At 42.2% G+C, this 20,160-nt stretch overlaps 1 protein-coding gene across 1 annotated transcript in view; it reads left to right on the top strand.

Annotated features, from left to right (window-relative positions):
- pparab (peroxisome proliferator-activated receptor alpha b) overlaps positions 1 to 13,766 on the top strand; it is a gene marked incomplete at its 3' end in the record, with an annotated part of 46,925 nt that extends 33,159 nt beyond the window's left edge. The window contains exons 5-7 of the mRNA XM_083662942.1: positions 5,993 to 6,192; positions 11,183 to 11,636; positions 13,522 to 13,766. Coding sequence (XP_083519068.1) covers positions 5,993 to 6,192; positions 11,183 to 11,636; positions 13,522 to 13,766 — 899 coding nt within the window. The remainder of the gene's footprint in view (positions 1 to 5,992; positions 6,193 to 11,182; positions 11,637 to 13,521) is intronic.
- Positions 13,767 to 20,160: the final 6,394 nt, after the last annotated feature.

Below are 20,160 nucleotides of genomic sequence, written 5' to 3'. Positions count from 1 at the left end.
GACAACATCTATATCCAAGATGGGGGACTTGGACTTGCGACTTGGACTCGAGTTGCACTTCACACACAGTAGTCAGACCCAACATCTTACGTCAGCACACCTCCAGCGATGGAGGGTCTGAATCACAAGTCAGCATGTCCGGTTTTTGCCAGAGGAAATCTCCCGCCTCCACTAGTAAAATAGCGGAAGTCCGGCTCTCTGCGTGCATTGGTGCATTGTTCAAAATGTACGCAAATATGGAGCTCCGTGGTTGGTCAATTCATAATGTCTGTCACGTATTTTGTTTGGTCTTAGGGGGCAGTTCTTATGGCAAAATAACTGGAGTTGGTCCCCGGGCGCTGCACAGTGGCTGCCCACTGCTCCTAGTTCTAGGAAGGTTCCTAGTAGAGGATGGGTCAAATGCAGAGGATGAAATTCCCCAAGGGGATAAATAAAGGATAACTTAACTTAACTTAATTTAACTTAACCATTTTTCAAGAGTTGTGCAAGACTACACACACAGTTGACTTGAGACTTGACTTTGAGGCTTGTCCTCAAAAGACTTGAGACTTGACTCGGACTTGAGATTTGGGACTCGTTAACAACAACCCCCCCCCTCCTTGGTGCATTAACATTAAGGAAATATCTGACGAGCTGAATGTCATTCTGTTGTATTCTGTTACCTGTCCCTGAGTAACATTAATCTATATACATGTTTTACTACCCTCTCCATACTTTATTAACTTTAAAGGAAAGCTTTCATTGTGCGTGTATGTGTGTGTGTGTCTGTGTGTGTGTGTCTGTGTGTGTGTGTGTGTGTGTGTGTGTGTGTGTGTGTGTGTGTGTGTGTTTTGCAATAGCCTGTTTAAAGTGATCATATACCAACTAATCAATGCTGTATGCTAATAGATAAGAGTGATGATAATACAGTACGGTACATGCTTTGAATTCCTTAGATATAGCTATTCAGTGTTCTAAGCAGAGCAGATGACAGCAGATGATACATGTGGAACGCTCATTACAACCATAAGAGAGATGAGACTTGACTTGGAATTGTGACCAAAGACTTGAGACTTGACTTGGACCCTAGCTCAAAGACTTGAGACTTGACTTGGACCCTAGCTCAAAGACTTTGAGACTTGACTTGGACTCTAGCTCAAAGACTTTGAGACTTGACTTGGACTCTAGCTCAAAGACTTGAGACTTGACTTGGACTCTAGCTCAAAGACTTGAGACTTGAGACTTGACTTGGACCTTAGCTCATAGACTTTAAATTTGACTTGGACTCTAGCTCAAAGTCTTCGAGACTTGACTTGGACTCTAGCTCAAAGACTTCGAGACTTGACTTGGACTCTAGCTCAAAGACTTCGAGACTTGACTTGCAGAAAATGACTTGTGAGCTACCCTGCTGTATTGCTGATCAACAGAGCAGCGTTCCTGTCCCATGGGCGTATTTACAAGAGGCTGCACACTGCGTCCGCTAGCTATAGTCCTAGATTTGATGATGATTCTGCCCTGATGCTCAGGCAGTAGTATTTCTGTCAACGCCACTTCCTCTTAGGGTATATGTGGATTACGTTTCATGGGCCTAAAAGTAACCGTAGAGGCTGGAGGAAGGACATTGGAGAGGCAAGCGCAAACCGATCTCGTGAGGTCCGGTGGGCTAGGAGACCACAGGACCACAGTGATGCTAATTCAGGAGCTTTCTGTCTCTCTCTTTGTATCGATGGCCCCATTGATTCCACTGCTACGTCTGAGCATACCGGAAGCTTCTTAACAAATTGCCTCAGCAGTTTCACAGGTCAAAGGTCAGTCATATATGCTATCATCTGCACCAAGCAGCTTTTATTATCACACAACGCACACAAGTGAAGGAACCTTTACTGCATACAGCAAGTCAGTAACACACAAAACCACACATCACATGTACTGTACAGACAACATACACCATCATAAACACACAAAACCACACATCACATGTACTGTACAGACAACATACACCATCATAAACACACAAAACTACACATCACATGTACTGTACAGACAACATACACCATCATAAACACACAAAACCACACATCACATGTACTGTACAGACAACATACACCATCATAAACACACAAAACTACACATCACATGTACTGTACAGACAACATACACCATCATAAACACACAAAACCACACATCACATGTACTGTACAGACAACATACACCATCATAAACACACAAAACCACACATCACATGTACTGTACAGACAACATACACCATCATAAACACACAAAACCACACATCACATGTACTGTACAGACAACATACACCATCATAAACACACAAAACTACACATCACATGTACTGTACAGACAACATACACCATCATAAACACACAAAACTACACATCACATGTACTGTGCAGACAACATACACCATCATAAACACACAAAACCACACATCACATGTACTGTACAGACAACATACACCATCATAAACACAGAAAACTACACATCACATGTACTGTACAGACAACATACACCATCATAAACACACAAAACCACACATCACATGTACTGTACAGACAACATACACCATCATAAACACAGAAAACTACACATCACATGTACTCTACAGACAACATACACCATCATAAACACACAAAACTACACATCACATGTACTGTACAGACAACATACACCATCATAAACACAGAAAACTACACATCACATGTACTGTACAGACAACATACACCATCATAAACACACAAAACTACACATCACATGTACTGTGCAGACAACATACACCATCATAAACACACAAAACCACACATCACATGTACTGTACAGACAACATACACCATCATAAACACACAAAACCACACATCACATGTACTGTACAGACAACATACACCATCATAAACACACAAAACTACACATCACATGTACTGTACAGACAACATACACCATCATAAACACACAAAACCACACATCACATGTACTGTACAGACAACATACACCATCATAAACACAGAAAACTACACATCACATGTACTGTACAGACAACATACACCATCATAAACACAGAAAACCACACATCACATGTACTGTACAGACAACATACACCATCATAAACACAGAAAACTACACATCACATGTACTGTACAGACAACATACACCATCATAAACACAGAAAACTACACATCACATGTACTGTACAGACAACATACACCATCATATAAACACACAAAACCACACATCATATGTACTGTACAGACAACATACACCATCATAAACACACAAAACCACACATCACATGTACTGTACAGACAACATACACCATCATAAACACAGAAAACTACACATCACATGTACTGTACAGACAACATACACCATCATAAACACAGAAAACTACACATCACATGTACTGTACAGACAACATACACCATCATAAACACACAAAACCACACATCACATGTACTGTACAGACAACATACACCATCATAAACACAGAAAACTACACATCACATGTACTGTACAGACAACATACACCATCATAAACACAGAAAACTACACATCACATGTACTGTACAGACAACATACACCATCATAAACACACAAAACTACACATCACATGTACTGTACAGACAACATACACCATCATAAACACACAAAACTACACATCACATGTACTGTACAGACAACATACACCATCATAAACACAGAAAACTACACATCACATGTACTGTACAGACAACATACACCATCATAAACACACAAAACCACACGTCACATGTACTGTGCAGACAACATACACCATCATAAACACAGAAAACTACACATGACATGTACTGTACAGACAACATACACCATCATAAACACAGAAAACTACACATCACATGTACTGTACAGACAACATACACCATCATAAACACAGAAAACTACACATCACATGTACTGTACAGACAACATACACCATCATAAACACACAAAACTACACATGACATGTACTGTACAGACAACATACACCATCATAAACACACAAAACTACACATCACATGTACTGTACAGACAACATACACCATCATAAACACAGAAAACTACACATCACATGTACTGTACAGACAACATACACCATCATAAACACAGAAAACTACACATCACATGTACTGTACAGACAACATACACCATCATAAACACAGAAAACTACACATCACATGTACTGTACACACAACATACACCATCATAAACACACAAAACTACACATCATATGTACTGTGCAGACAACATACACCATCATAAACACAGAAAACTACACATCACATGTACTGTGCAGACAACATACACCATCATAAACACACAAAACTACACATCACATGTACTGTACAGACAACATACACCATCATAAACACACAAAACTACACATCACATGTACTGTACAGACAACATACACCATCATAAACACACAAAACTACACGTCACATGTACTGTACAGACAACATACACCATCATAAACTATTGAAGTAGGAAATCTCAGGGGACGTCACAGTGGCGTTCCCGACCTTTGAACTGGGAATTTCCTACTTCCCAGTGCATTTTTATTCTGGTTAGATGCCTGAAATAAGGTATGTGGTTACAGTTTATGATACTCGATAATCTTCATCTTGAACAGCACTTTTATCATTTTTGAGGCGTTTTCTGGCAATCGCCATTTCTGACCGTCACATGTACGCTTCAAAAGTCCTAAAAGTGGTCATTCGTGACGATGATCTTGCTGACCACAAAGATCTAAGTATCCTAAATCTTTTGTTAACCTTATTTCACCTTATTTCAGGCGTCTAACCCAAAAGCCAGTGAGTTGCAGAAGAGGGAAGCAGGATGATGCTCACTTCCAGTTTGGCCTTACAGAAATAGGTCATCCCCGCGGCCACTCGATTGTCCTGAAACGTCTTTGCACGGCGCAGCTGTTGAAACAGACGAGTCGACAAGATCAGGCTCCCCTCCCACCAGGCTCACCCCAACTGGGGGTCAGAGAGTCATCACCTCTCCCCGGGTCTTAGGAAATGGACTTGTGCTGAGCTTAGCGTCACTCACTTCCTCTCTTCTTAATTAGTCTTGGCTTCTACGCAGCGATCCAATGCGGGGCTTTACTTTAGACTTTAGACGCTTTTTATATGAGCGTCTGCTTTGTGAGCAGTCATCTAATGGGTCTTCATGCTGTCTGGCCCTGTCCTTCTCAATAGGCCCTGGATGTGTTTCATGGCTGGTTTGCTCTGTGGCCAGCGGGGAAATCTGATCTCCTTTCTAGGCTTTTATAGTCTCGTAAAACGCAGGTAGTTCGTCCGGCGTGCGGTGGTTTCGGATCGAATACTGAACGTGTGCTTAAAGAGTGACGTGTGTGTGTTGTAAATGAAGCAGGCCGTGCAAGTGTTTTAATTTGTGTGTGTGTGTGTGTGTGTGTGTGTGTGTGTGTGTGTGTGTGTGTTGACATGGTGAGGAGGGGTTAAAAACAGTTCAGATCTAATCCCATTAGACTCACTTAAGGCTCAGGCTCAGTCTGAGAGAGTCCTTGTTGTAGGAAAACAACACGTAGTTGTAGTGTTTGTAGTTGTAGTGGCTGTAGTTGTAGTGTTTGTAGTGTTTGTAGTTGTAGTGTTTGTAGTGGCTGTAGTTGTAGTGGCCACTAGTTGCAACACACACTGGAATGTCTGCTGTTGTGTTGTATTGATCCATAGCTTCATAATGGTCAAATGCGTAAAGAGTTAGCTGATTTTTATCTTTTCTGTTGTGTTGTTTGTGTTTTTTTGTTGAACTGAAACATTTCAAACAACCGAAACGTTTCTTTAAATCTGTCACTTACTCTCTCTATTGTACTGCATTGCATTGCATGGGGTGTTGCTATTTATATAATGAAAGTAAAAAAATAATCCCTATGGAAATGACCTAAGTATTTGATTCTATAACATTTTATCTAACATTTGATTGATTGATCTATCTGGTCTGATTCTGTTGTCGCACTCGACAGCCATCCGTTTCGGCCGGATGCCGCAGTCGGAGAAGCTGAAGCTGAAGGCGGAGATGGTGACGGGGGACAGGGAGGTGGAGGACCCCCAGCTGGCCGACCAGAAGACCCTGGCCAGGCGCATTTACGAGGCCTACCTCAAGAACTTCAACATGAACAAGGCCAAGGCCCGAACCATCCTCACCGGCAAGACCAGCACCCCTGTACGTGCAGTAAGAGGAGTGGCTTGGTTCGTGCATGTGCGCGTGCGCGTGTGCGTGTGCACGTGCGCGTGTGCGCGCGCGCGCGCGTGTGTGTGTGGATTGCATGTTCATGACTCATTGCAGCGTGATTTCTATTCGCACATAGGATAAGCAATAACCACGCCCTGTGGCGCCGGGATTGGCCAGGAGCAACACTGGAGGGCACGCAGCCCAGCGATTTCATGAACCAACTGAATAGCTCTTGAGAACGGACAGCGATTTCGATTGAAATGAATTATGGTCACCTACCTTCCTTAGCATAGTAATAATAATAATAAGCATAATAATTGTAATCTACACAATGTACACAATCTACAAAAACATGCAATAATATAAACGGTGTTGTGTTCACGTTCATAGCTCATATAATATAATGTATCATATCGTTAATTTCAAGCAATTCTTACCCAGAGAAAAGGTACAGCACTGAAAATGTAACAAGCAATAGTTTTTTAAACATCTTTATTTTAAAAGATGAAAAACCCCAGGTGCTTTAGTCCCAAGCTTCAATGCTCCTGGCCAATCCCGGCGCCACAGGGCGTGGTTATTGCTTATCCTATGTGCGAATAGAAATCACGCCTCATTGCATTTCACAGTGGTACGTGAAGGTACTACAGGGGGTACTTGAGAGAAAGGGGGGGGGGGGAGGGGTCATGAAAATAAATGAAACGTTAAAATAAATCTGCTCAGGAGGCACTAGTTGCAACTCTTTCACTCCATTTCTCATCTTGTAATGTAATGTTCTTCAAAAGGTTGGTTATCATTCATTCATTGCATCATATGTTATAGTTTTCTCTTGCAGTTTTCTAAGCTAAATGTTGTGGTCGAGGTAAAGGGGGTACATGGATTCAGAAATCAGGGAAAGGGGGTACCGAAGCCAAAAAGGTTTTGGAACCACTGCATTATAAATATTTCCTAACAGGCCAGCTGATGTTGCATTGTCTTGCAACTTCTAATTGATGCCTTCCCATTGGAGTGATTCTTATTCTCATTCTGAGGAGATTACAAAGACATTTGCAACCAAAAACTTGTCCTTACAGTATGTCTCAACATGACCTGGCAACCAATACCGCAGAGAGTCTGTGCAGCCCGCCAGTGTCAGAAATAGCTTGCTCAATCAGCGGTGCAAGCCAACATGCACGCTGGACAAGGAAACATCTGTTTGCGCTGACACGGTATAAAGACCCACTGTATATGAGCCCACCGCCCCTCCCTGCTACTACGGCCCTCTCCCCATCCACCCCTCCAGCCATCCCCCAACCCTTTTCATCCCCCTCCCCTATCTCAGCAAAATCATTCCCATGTCCCGTCAGCACACGGGTAGGGTTAGGACACGGGTAGGGTTAGGACACGGGTGGGGTTAGGACACGGGTAGGGTTAGGACACGACCGGGTAGGGTTAGGACACGGGTAGGGTTAGGACACGGGTAGGGTTAGGACACGGGTAGGGTTAGGACACGGGTAGGGTTAGGACACGGGTAGGGTTTCGGGCCGGCTGCCCAGAGTTGTGTCGAATTCCACGGATGCATGTGTGTAGGTGTGAGACGGGTCAAGAGGGACAGGTCACTCGAAGTACACATCCATGTTCAAACAGTCTTGGCCCGTTGCCTCCAGAGTTCACAGCTTCTAGCTGCGTCTGCGTCCATTTCCAGTCCCGATTCACTCTCTGGCGTCTACAGCTGTTGTTGGAAAGCGGTCAGTTGGATTCGATTACGAATCGTAATACTACATGTTTAGTGTTGTTTGATCTGCCCTCGATTTTGCAATAATATGCGCAGACAGTTTTGTGATCCTCCCTCGCTGTAAACGACAGATTACATTCTGTATTCCCTTGTTCTGATTTACTTGGCGCTTACATGAAAGTGGAGGTTCTTCACTGTCACTGACCACCTGGCTCCAGCAACGTCTGCCCAGCATTCGCTTTTGCTTCTCTGTGAAAGTGACTTCCTACCATTTGCCAGGGCTCAGTGGAAGAATGCTGACATGTTGCATTACTTTCATTCTGAGCTTGTTGCTGTATCATATGTCATTATGTCAGCTGAGCTCGCTGCACACTCAGTGGCAAAGGAAGAGTAGTGCGCTCTTCTAATCTGTTGTCACTTGAATCAACATCATGTTTGAACACAGCGATCAAAAGAGCCGATGTTTACTAAAAGGTACAATTGGACAGGACAATAGATTTGAAAAGTGTGCAACTTTATTATCCGCGATACAAACGCTATTAAATTGTTACGCACCCATTGTAGCGTGCATCCATCACCGTTATCTGGTCAAATGTAATTTAATACCTGTAGTATAACTGATAAATATTCCCTTCTGTCATAGTGCCAGTGAGGAGTACTGAACCATCATGTTTTCCACTTTGGCTTTGATTCATGTACAGCTGCGATCAGATTTTACAGTGTACGGTACCTGCACTGGCATTTGGCTGTGGTCTGATTCAGTTTAGTTTAGTTTAGTTTATTGAATTTATTTATATCAGAGACCGTGTACATTCATCTCAAACAAAGAGAAAATATGCTTTGTACTGGATTTAGCTGCTAGCTAATTTCCATCTGCGTAGTCCCTGGTTCAATTTAAAAGTATGTACAGTGGGTCAGGAGTACACAATGTTGCCTTAATGATTGATCTTGTCTAGAAGCTAAGAAATGTAGGATTGTTAAATTGGAAGAAATTGTGAATTTGTTTTACAGTTTCTCCAAGTAAATTTGCCTTTTCAGTTCTATGAGGAAACTTGCCCGGTAAATTAGCAGTGATGAGTCATCAGTGTTAATTTGAGAACAAGAGTCATGATGACAGTAGGGTGATGTCATGATGACAGTAGGGTGATGTTATGATGACAGTAGGGTGATGTCATGATGACAGTAGGGTGATGTCATGATGACATGATGACAGTAGGGTGATGTCATGGTGATGTCATGATGACAGTAGGGTGATGTCATGATGACAGTAGGGTGATGTCATGATGACAGTAGGGTGATGTCATGATGACAGTAGGGTGATGTCATGATGACAGTAGGGTGATGTCATGATGACATGATGACAGTAGGGTGATGTCATGGTGATGTCATGATGACAGTAGGGTGATGTCATGATGACAGTAGGGTGATGTCATGATGACAGTAGGGTGATGTCATGATGACATGATGACAGTAGGGTGATGTCATGGTGATGTCATGATGACAGTAGGGTGATGTCATGATGACAGTAGGGTGATGTCATGATGACAGTAGGGTGATGTCATGATGACAGTAGGGTGATGTCATTTTTGGGCTCCTTTGCAGCATCAAGTCAGTCAGTGATGCCATAATTGAGCAACATTAGCAAAAATATCCATTGTGGAAAAATATATATATATATTTATACCTGTTTGTGCAGTAGGCCAGTGTTGAGGCAGATTTAGTCTAGCATTGCTTTCAGGTATTGTGAAAGACAGCTTAATCCAGGCTTTTAAAGGAGATTGTACCCATTACAAAACTGTACGTTCATTTACCTTTTCTACGCTGAGATTTGAGTATTTGTGAAATCACATCAGTCGTTATTATTAATTACCTATTAGAAATGATACGATGCTAAAGTGTAATTTTGAGTAAAACAATAAGGCAAAAGGCTACATACAGCTTGGCGGTGGGCTCCGCATACGTTCCTTTGCCAGTGTAGCCAGCGTAACGTAACGCAGGGTATTAGTGAATCAGAGCTCTGGCATGATGTGCGGCAGCAGGTGTTAGCTTGGACTCTGTGGGAACAGTGACACTGCTAAAAAGCTTTTCTTAGCCTGGTGTGCAGTGGTTCTCAACCTAGGGGTCTGGGGGTCGGGTCACGAGATTATTTTGGGGGGGGGGGGGGTCGTGGGATGATTGTCAAAAAAGAAGAAAAATCAATGATTAAATCTCCCATTTAATGCATCATATAAAAAGCAAAATTGTATATAAACTATAAACTGTATAAAAACGATTTCAGTGAGTGAGTGAACTCAGTGTGTGCAATGGGAAGTCGTTGATTGGGTTGGGCAGCGGCGGGAGGAGGGGGTCGCGAACCCCAGCTTAAAGTTTTTTGGGGGTCGCGCGGCTCAAAAAGGTTGAGAAGCGCTGCACCAAAGGACCAAACGGGACTAGCCAGCTCCTACTTTTTCACTTTGACCTGAGCATACATGTACACCGCCATTTAGGATTCCCCTTTGCATCTTGTTATCACCACAGAGACTGTTGTCAGCGGGGCCATAGTTTCAAATGAATCGCCATTTTTCTCTTGTGCTTATTTTTGAGTTTGTCCTAGTATAAGCCCAACCCAACTTTGTCCTCCTGAGATAGAAGAAGTTATTGTCTTCTCTCCAATAAATCCCCCACAACCATGACAAAATGTTACTCGTGAAAAAAAGTGTGTTTACTGTTTTTGTGATGATCTTGTAGCTCTCTCGCTAGCTTGTCAAAGAGCTGTAGTCGGAGAAAGTGACAGTCTCTGTAGTATCACAACAACAGATTAAATGGGTCAGTTTTCTTTTTCCGAGCTTGTTGTAGCAGCTAAATCACTAATGTCGTGCCCTTGGCTGTGCTCTCAATATTAAATCTGTTAATATGCCTATGGAAAGTCAATGGAAATCTATGGAAAGTCTATGGAATGTCTATTATATGAAAAGGATTTCTGCTCCAGACCCTTTAGGAGTGTTCAGAGTGACATTGATGAAAGGTAGCTGCAGGGTTGAGGAGAGCGCAGGAAATGAAATCATGTCAGCATGGAGATGTTTACGTGTCATTAAGGGTTCTGGGCTTCGCTCCTTCTAATAAAGATTGTGTGTAGGCACTATAGCCGTAGGCATGCTTGTTGTGTGGTAAGTTGCCTTGGAAGGTTGTCCATGTCGATGGGTTGCTGATTCATCCTCGTGTACACATTTTGCCTGCATGGGCCAATTTCCTCACTCTGTCTCTCCACCCTCTTCCTCCTCATCCCTCCAGCCCTTCGTCATCCACGACATGGAGACCCTCCAGCTGGCAGAGCAGACGCTGATAGCCAAGATGGTGGGCACAGCCGGGATGCTGAAGGACCGGGAGGCAGAGGTTCGCATCTTCCACTGCTGCCAATGCACCTCGGTGGAGACGGTCACCGAGCTCACCGAGTTCGCCAAGTCCGTCCCCGGCTTCTCGGGCCTGGACCTCAACGACCAGGTGACTCTGTTGAAATACGGCGTGTACGAGGCCCTCTTCGCCATGCTGGCCTCCTGCATGAACAAGGACGGGCTGCTGGTGGCGTACGGCTCGGGCTTCATCACCCGCGAGTTCCTCAAGAGTCTGCGGCGGCCCTTCAGCGACATGATGGAACCTAAGTTCCAGTTTGCCATGAAGTTCAACGCCCTGGAGCTGGACGACAGCGACCTGGCTCTGTTTGTGGCAGCGATCATCTGCTGTGGAGGTGAGGACACGCGAGAAAGCGCTTTTTGTTTGAGATTCGGACACCTCGCCGAAAAACAAGGCGCATTTATTTTGCACGTGGTCTCACACATATCTGAAAACGATCAACCGTTTTGCAGACATTCGTTTAGTTTGCAGGGTATCCGCGGGAACTTGAAAAGTCTTGAAAGTTGGGAATTCAATTTAGGGAAAATCAAGACCCTTGAAAAGTATTGAAAAGTCTTCGGTGGATTTCAAATTCAAGACCCTTTAAATGTGTTATTTTTTCGATGTGAATAGATGTGTTTTCATGACGTTCATTTACACTGAGTTAAAAATAATTAGCGTGCTTTTAAAAGAAATAATGTAAGTTACATGCATGTGACAGACTCTGACAGTGTGTCCGCGTGGGTGTGTCGTGGGCATCCCCCCCTCCTCTCCTTCACTCATTCAGTGTTTGCTTCAACACAACAAACATGGCTGCTGTGAGCGCATGCGGTCTTGTCCGGTCTAGAGAGCGAAATATGGAGTTATTTTGCTTACGTTACGTTGCTGTCAGGGATGGACACTACATAGCCTGTCTGTAAACAATGTTTAAAAGTGCGGAGGCGAACTGGCGAAGGGAGCTGACCAAACGCCGACAAACATTGCTACTTCAAAGAGCAACAGGTAGCAAATGTGATCGATAACATAATTACACTCTCTCAAATAAGTCGTCAAACAATTTTTATTTTGTGACAGCAAACATTTTTCACCATCAGTTTGACGAGGACGTGTGCTCAGTACGAGCGACCCTCTGCCAAGTAACGTTATTGAGGCATGACGCTGTTTATTTAATAGGGTGATCTGGTTGTAAAAATAAAACAATAGGGTGATCTGGTTGTAAAAATAAAACATTTATATCAGTAAGACGTTGAAAGCAGAGATTGATAATCAATGAAATCTAATCTTTTTCTGCAAATTGCATCATTGGGAGCTTGATTCTGGCACTCAATATTACGGGTGGGCAATATATCGATTTTATATCAATATTGCGAGACTGTATTTGATCATGTGAAAATACCTGGGGGTAGCTCTCAGAGTGCACCAGATTGATCCTCAGGGAAACACTGTTGTGTGCATGTGTGAGTGAGTGAGCGAGCATGTTATTGTTATAAATATACTTTATATATATTTTTAAGTTTAAATAAACCTTGCCTTTGGGTTAGTCACTCAATTTATTCTCTTGAGCTTGATTCCTTCCCGGCCTATCTGAATTCTGTTGTATTGATACAGTGCATAGAGGTTATGGCAAACTAACATCGTTTAGTTTGGCAATCTCAAACTCAAAATGTATAGCAAGTGTTAGTTAAAGGTGTGTCGCTGATGTAATCGGTCACAGCTCGAAGTGGCGATGGGGTCTTGAAATTTATTGGAAGGGTCTTGATAAAGTCTTGAAAAAGTCTTGAATTGAACCTCAGGATTGCTGCATATACCCTGGTTTGACAGTTGCCGGTATTGGGAGTTGACTTGAGTTGAGTGTGGACCAGTGATGTCATCAGAAGGCACTGAATCATTGTGATTACATCACTGGTCCACACTTAACTCAAGTCAACTCTCAGTAACTGTCAAACTAAATTAATCTGTGAAGTGGTTTACAGTTTTCGGATATGTGTGAGATCACGTGCAAAAGAAATCAGCATTGTTTTTTTTATTAAGTGTCCCTTTAAGCTCTTAATGTGCTGTATGCAACAGTGCATGCCTTTTTGCACTTTGTTGAATTTTAGCCTACTCTAACTGAAAACAAATGTTACAGTAATGACCCCATACAGTAATGACCTCTTGCAGAAATGTTGAAGACATTGCGATAGATGAGGAGAGTATGCTCATGGATCAATCAAACTCTCTTTATTTACTTTTCTCCTCAGACCGGCCAGGGCTGGTGAACGTGGCGCACATCGAGCGCATGCAGGAGAGCATTGTCCAGGTGCTACAGCTCCACCTGCTGGCCAATCACCCCGACGACGCCTTCCTCTTCCCCAGGCTGCTGCAGAAACTGGCTGACCTCCGGCAGCTGGTCACCGAGCACGCTCAGCTGGTACAGGAGATCAAAAAGACGGAGGACACCTCACTGCACCCACTCCTGCAAGAGATCTATAGAGACATGTACTGAGTAGTACTATGGAGAGTGGAGGAGGATCTACAGGGACATGTACCGAGTAGTACTATGGAGAGACATGTACTGAGTAGTACTATGGAGAGACATGTACTGAGTAGTACTATGGAGAGACATGTACTGAGTAGTACTATGGAGAGACATGTACCGAGTAGTACTATGGAGAGTGGAGGAGGATCTACACAGACATGTACTGAGTAGTACTATGGAGAGTGGAGGAGGCACGAGGAGAGGCGCTCGACCAACCATCTCCATTTTTTTCAGGGAGTCGTGGACATGAGAAGAGTCCTCCATAAGCTAGGGTTGAACCACTTAAAAACCCCCGAATGCAGCAAGAGTTAGCTTTGACTTCTGGTCACAACAGGAGGTCCTCAGTAGGTCCAAGTCAAGTCTCTTGGGTCGACGCAGTGCTGCTCTCCACTCCAGGGACCTGCTCAGACAGGACAAGTCACGTATGTAAAGAGGTGATGTACAGCGGATTGAGAACAGTGTATGAGGTCTCTGGCCGAGCACGTGGATCAAAAGACTGAATGCTCATTTGAATGTCTTGACGTCTTGGAGACGGCCTCCTCGGTTATACCTATGCTGTCCCTACCCTGACCCTTATCAATGCCCGAAAATGAGGAAGAAAAATGTAACTTGATAGAGTCGCCACTCCAGCAGTTTGTTTCAAGATAGGACTTTTGTATTGAACTCCACCTACATTCACAATTAACCCCTCACCCCAAGTGACTTCAGTGGCGACTGCAAAGTTCACACAGCATAACGATCACGGTTTCAAAGCAAGGCAGCTTCTCCCTTATTGGCTGTGCCCTATCAATGATGTCATCAAATCCCACGCCATTAGTGGGCCCTCACAAGTGTGGCGATGGTTAGCTACTTACCAGTCCACCGCCATTTTCCTTCGTCTTTTTACACTCAGAGACGCAGTTGTGGTCACACCAGGCTTCTGAACTTAATAATTCATGTTGTTTGTAAGTCTTTTTAAGCCATAATTTGTTTGTCACGACGGCCAATATTGCACACTATAACTGTCATTTTCTTCCCTATTCTCACCAAGAAACAACTTCAACCCGGAGGCTTGGCACGTTCACTTCCGACTCAACTAGGCTCAACAAACGTCCCACAAACTTTTGTACTTTTGATAACGGCAAAAACTACGTGGTAATAACGAGGTAGCAAAGTCCCAAAGTTTGTATGAGATTTGAGGTCGTTCGAGACTGAAATGGCCACAGATCAGAGAGATTCACTGTGTATAATAATGCACCACAATGCAACACTGAAGCACAAGCGTGCCCTTTAGATGTGATACGAGACCGTTTTCTACTGGACCTCCGTTACAATGCCTTTTCCACAAACACATGCACATATATTTGGCACTCCACCCTGTTTTGTATTCGAGGGCTAACACCAAGATACGCCCTACTCCTCAATACGACATATCTTCATTCACATTCTGTCTTTCTCTCAATTGCTCTCATTTCTCTCTCACTCCCTGCCTTCCACGGTGCCTTCAATGGCTATCTTTGGTCCTCTTCTTACCCGTAGTTTAGGGTTCAGCTGTCTTTGTATACACATTTTGTTTGATATAATCAGGGCGAATGGAAATTGTTAATCGTTCTTTTTCACACAAGCAAATCTGAATGGGTATGCCATGGAAGAGTAAACGGATACAGTCGAATCTGAATGGTATGCCATGGAAGAGTAAACGGATACAGTCTGAATGGTATGCCATGGAAGAGTAAACGGATACAGTCTGAATGGTATGCCATGGAAGAGTAAACGGATACAGTCTGAATGGTATGCCATGGAAGAGTAAATGGATACAGTCTGAATGGTATGCCATGGGAGAGTAAACTGATACAGTCAGAATGGTATGCCATGGAAGAGTAAATGGATACAGTCTGAATGGTATACCATGGAAGAGTAAACAGATAGTCTGAATGGTATGCCATGGAAGAGTAAACGGATACAGTCTGAATGGTATGCCATGGAAGAGTAAACAGATAGTCTGTATGGCATGGAAGAGTAAATGGATACAGTCAGAATGGTATGCCATGGAAGAGTAAACAGATAGTCTGTATGGCATGGAAGAGTAAATGGATACAGTCTGAATGGTATGCCATGGAAGAGTAAACGGATAGTCTGAATGGTATGCCATGGAAGAGTAAACAGATACAGTCTGAATGGTATGGCATGGAAGAGTAAACGGATACAGTCTGAATGGTATGCCATGGAAGAGTAGTCACGTATGACTTTTAGTTGATTTTATTTTTCACCATCAGATACATTGAGGGGAAAGTTTTTTTTATGATTCTCCTTCAACCTGTACTTATTGGTTTCAGTGAGCACAGATAAGCCATTGTAGGGCAACTGAATGGTTTCTTTCCTCAGTTAGTCAAGTAGTGTCTGGTGATGGAAAAAGAACAAACTAAAAGTCACAGTATCCTTTAGAAAATGTCCTGTCTCACTATTTTGTCCGGATGATAAATGTGCATTTGGATGAGCCACTCCTGGATTTTGTCGTAAAACTGTCTCTTGTAGAAAACAGACACCTTCCACAAAAGACATCTAGGGAACGTTGATAAGGAAATAACAAAAACGTGCATGTCTGATAGTTTGAATAATATATATGTGAATCTGTGAGGGAATGCTTTTTTCCGTCTGCTTATCTTACCAAAATCTCTAACTTCATCATGAATTAATTGAAATGTGGTCAAGTGGAATGGCCCTAGCTTTTATAGTTATACCACGTTGTATAAACAGAGTGTACATAGAGGACATTATCATACTGACTGCTTGCCCCAACTTTTAACCCCCGAGGTATACAAGGTACTAATGATGATCAACTTTTGTATTCCTCTGTGTTTGGTAAATACTTTTCAATGTTTGAAATTGTACAGTAAATGTAGGTATGTATGTTATTTTGCTTAGGCACCACATAATTGTGTTCTAATTGAGTTGGATGATATTTTTATACTAAAGCTAAAAGTATATGATAATTGTTTATTTGAAATGGCGTGGTTGAAGAGTGCAATGTAAATAGGCTCCAGGGTAAGAGAGCAACCGGCGATCTGAATATTATCCATAGATCTGAATCCAATTGGGGACATTCCTTTTGATAATTGCCATTCTAGATAGAGAATGATAATGGCTTACAGTTTGCATTCAGATCATGTCAATAGAACTTTATTCACCCCGCACAGGACAATTTCATAATGGTTTTAAACAGAATGCATAATGTGTACTGGGGTGTGCAACTCTTTGTTAGCTGATTAAAACTTGATGTCCGTGATTTTTTAGATCAAACAAAACCTATGGCAGAAAAGACATAGTTTCCGTAGACATCATTTCTTTATTCTTCGCATGAAGATGCCATTGAAATGTCAGGCTACAGCTCAGCACTGATTGTACAATACTTGTCTACTTTTTTATACGGTGGTCTCAGGTTGCATAATTAAGAGATAAAGGGGGTTTGTTTATATGCACAGAATTTCACCATCATCAGAAATGCTCCATAGTTGCCTCCTCATATTGTACAAGCCAATACATTTTTGTCGTTACACTTATCACTTCTCTGTTTTGATCAACGGAGAAACAGAATGCACTCATAACTTGCCATAACAGTGATCACATAATATGCTATGACATTAAGGAAGGTGCAGTAACTAAGATGCAGTATATTGTATAATCCGCTTCTGTTTTTTTGTTTTTTTGCTGACTTTTCTCCTCATTCGCTGCTATATAATATTGTACTAACTCACCAAACATTGTTATGCCATGAGTAGATTACAGACCTTCAAGCTGCTTGTACTTATAGGTTTCACAGAATGTCAACCCCTCTCCCCTGCAGAATTCATTCAACGCAGCTCGTTTTCCGCTCGTAAATTCCTGGGATTTGGAGATCCCAGGTCTACTTAGGGATTAACCACAAACAATCTGTGCCTTAGCGTGTGCCCATGCCAGGGAACACTAGAGACTCCGACCGGGGACTGACTCACACACAGTTGTATACGTTCAGGTGTCATCAGGGAATGATGTCATGGCAGACGTAGGGAATGATGTCATGACCGATGTAGGGAATGATGTCACGACCGACGTAGGGAATGATGTCATGGCAGACGTAGGGAAATCCATGTCAAATGCAGTAGAGACAGAAAGGGCTTCCATTTTCCCATACAGAATAATCACAGCGAAGGACTCACAAAACAACCACAAAATGGTTGAAACATTCGACGCCAAACCGTTTGAAAAGTCATGTGAATTTGTGATGTCTGCTTACCCTTAGGAATGTCTTTTTTGTGTTGAATTGACAAGGGAATTTTGACATGTATCAGGGAAACCTACTAGTCTTCCTTTGTTGAACTAGCTCAGGACATAGCTATTCTATCTCTCTCTCTGTTGAATACGTTTAGAGCGCTCTGCCTTACAAACACCAACAATACTGATAAACATTACTTTTATTTTCATATTTTCAAAACTGACAGAAAAAAATGTAACACCAGGGGGCAGCAGCAGGGGGCAGCAGTCATAGGAATTAGGTATTTTGATTTGTTTTGTTTTTGTAAAAAAAAAAAAAAAAAAAAAGGAAATCCTGGATTTCATGGAGTTGATGCAGTGGTTTTTGTGGCTAGTGTCATGCAAAGAGATAACAGAGATGGTGGATGTGTTGTTAATGTGTACTGTGGCTTGGTAACAATACTGTAAATGTTTGACAAATGTATATTCTAGTCATTTAAACAATGAAAGAAGTTGACATTGAATGGATTTCAAAATAAAATTATTTTAAAATCCAATATGCATTGTATGTTTGTGTGAATTAAATGGACAGTGTTGTTGAGATGGCAACGGTATATATACATATGTACACATTGTATAATAATTTAGTTGCACGACATTACTGCATGGTGGAAAGTACCTGTGTGTAGATAGCCTATAATATGATGTAGTTACTACATCATATTATAGGCTATACACACAGCATCGTCACAGTCGTATACTGTGATGATGCTACGTAAAGCCCTTTGAGACATGCTTGTGATAAGGTGCTAAACATAACTGAAAACTGAAGGTACCTGATGACACTAATGATATATTTACCCCCTTCCCTCTAACACCCAAGTTACGTTTTTATATGAGACATCCCATAATACCACAAACAATGGCTTATAACAGATCCTATTGGTGAAGATGCAGCTATGCTAGATCTACAGACAGAGAGATATACAAAAGAAGAGATTCTCTCTAGGTGAGTAACTGAACCTATCGGTATTATTATTTTCACATTTATAATTTTATTTCATTTAGACATAAAACATAATGAATGACAGTGCAATGTCAGCACTACTTTCTTATGATTCAGTTCAGTCACACTTAAAAAATATACAGTATAAAAAATACAAGTTTTACAAAGTATTCATGATTTGTGTTAAAATGGCATTACATTTGGTGAAGAGTGCGTGATGACTTGTTTAGGACTCTAAACTTAAAGTTTAGGACTTGTGACTTCTCAGTCTTGACTTGGGACTTGCCTGTCTTGACTTGGGACTTGAGTGCAAAGACTTGTGACTTGCAAAACAATGACCTCTCCGGGAGAATCATGGCGCCATCTACTGGTCTAAAGGCAAACGGGCACTGTTTCAATAAAAGCATGTTTTCTATCTACTCTCTCTCTCTGGGGAGGATTTACCCCACCCTGACCACGCCCCCAGAGCACAAAACACCAAAACAATGATCACCAAAGGTGTAACCAAAATCAATAAATATTATCGCTAAGTTTCAGGCCTCTATAAATAAACTCTGACTCTAGTCTAGACCACACTAAAGGCAGGGCAGTTATGGTCCATAGATATTACATGGATAATTCCAGTGTGATATGAGATTTGGGATTTTTTTTTTTACATTTGCCACCATCCTTTTAATATTTATTATGATAGTTTTGATATGCATGCATCATTGAAAATATTTTTAAAACAGTTTTGTCATTCACTCCCTTCTTCACTTTGAATGAAGGCACCTTTTGCAAAGTTGCATCAGAACAGCTATATATCAGGCACTAAATGTTTACATTCTGAAAGAAGTTCCAGTCACGGTTTCATATTAATGCCAATGTCCTCTGTGGTTTTGTTAGGACCCTCCTTCTGTCAATCAAAACCATAGAACTTGACTAGAATGATTAATTAATCCCTTAATCAACCAACCAAAGATGCCTAGATCTGTGGGGGGGGGGGGTAATAATAACCTATGGAAAACAAAGTTTGGTTTTATACCTATCCCTGCCCCCTCCACATCCACATTGAGAGCCTCTGCACTAGAGGGCGCTCTAGTCCTGCCAACCCCCCCGCGTCACTCTCCTTGACTCCTCCCCTCTCGACTTGTCACATTGTCCAAG

The sequence above is a fragment of the Poromitra crassiceps genome, assembly GCF_964638095.1.
Source record: "Poromitra crassiceps genome assembly, chromosome: 30".
Lineage (NCBI taxonomy): Eukaryota > Metazoa > Chordata > Actinopteri > Beryciformes > Melamphaidae > Poromitra > Poromitra crassiceps.
The sequence above is the reverse complement of the archived record's forward strand: the minus strand, read 5'-3'. Positions and strand labels throughout refer to the sequence as shown.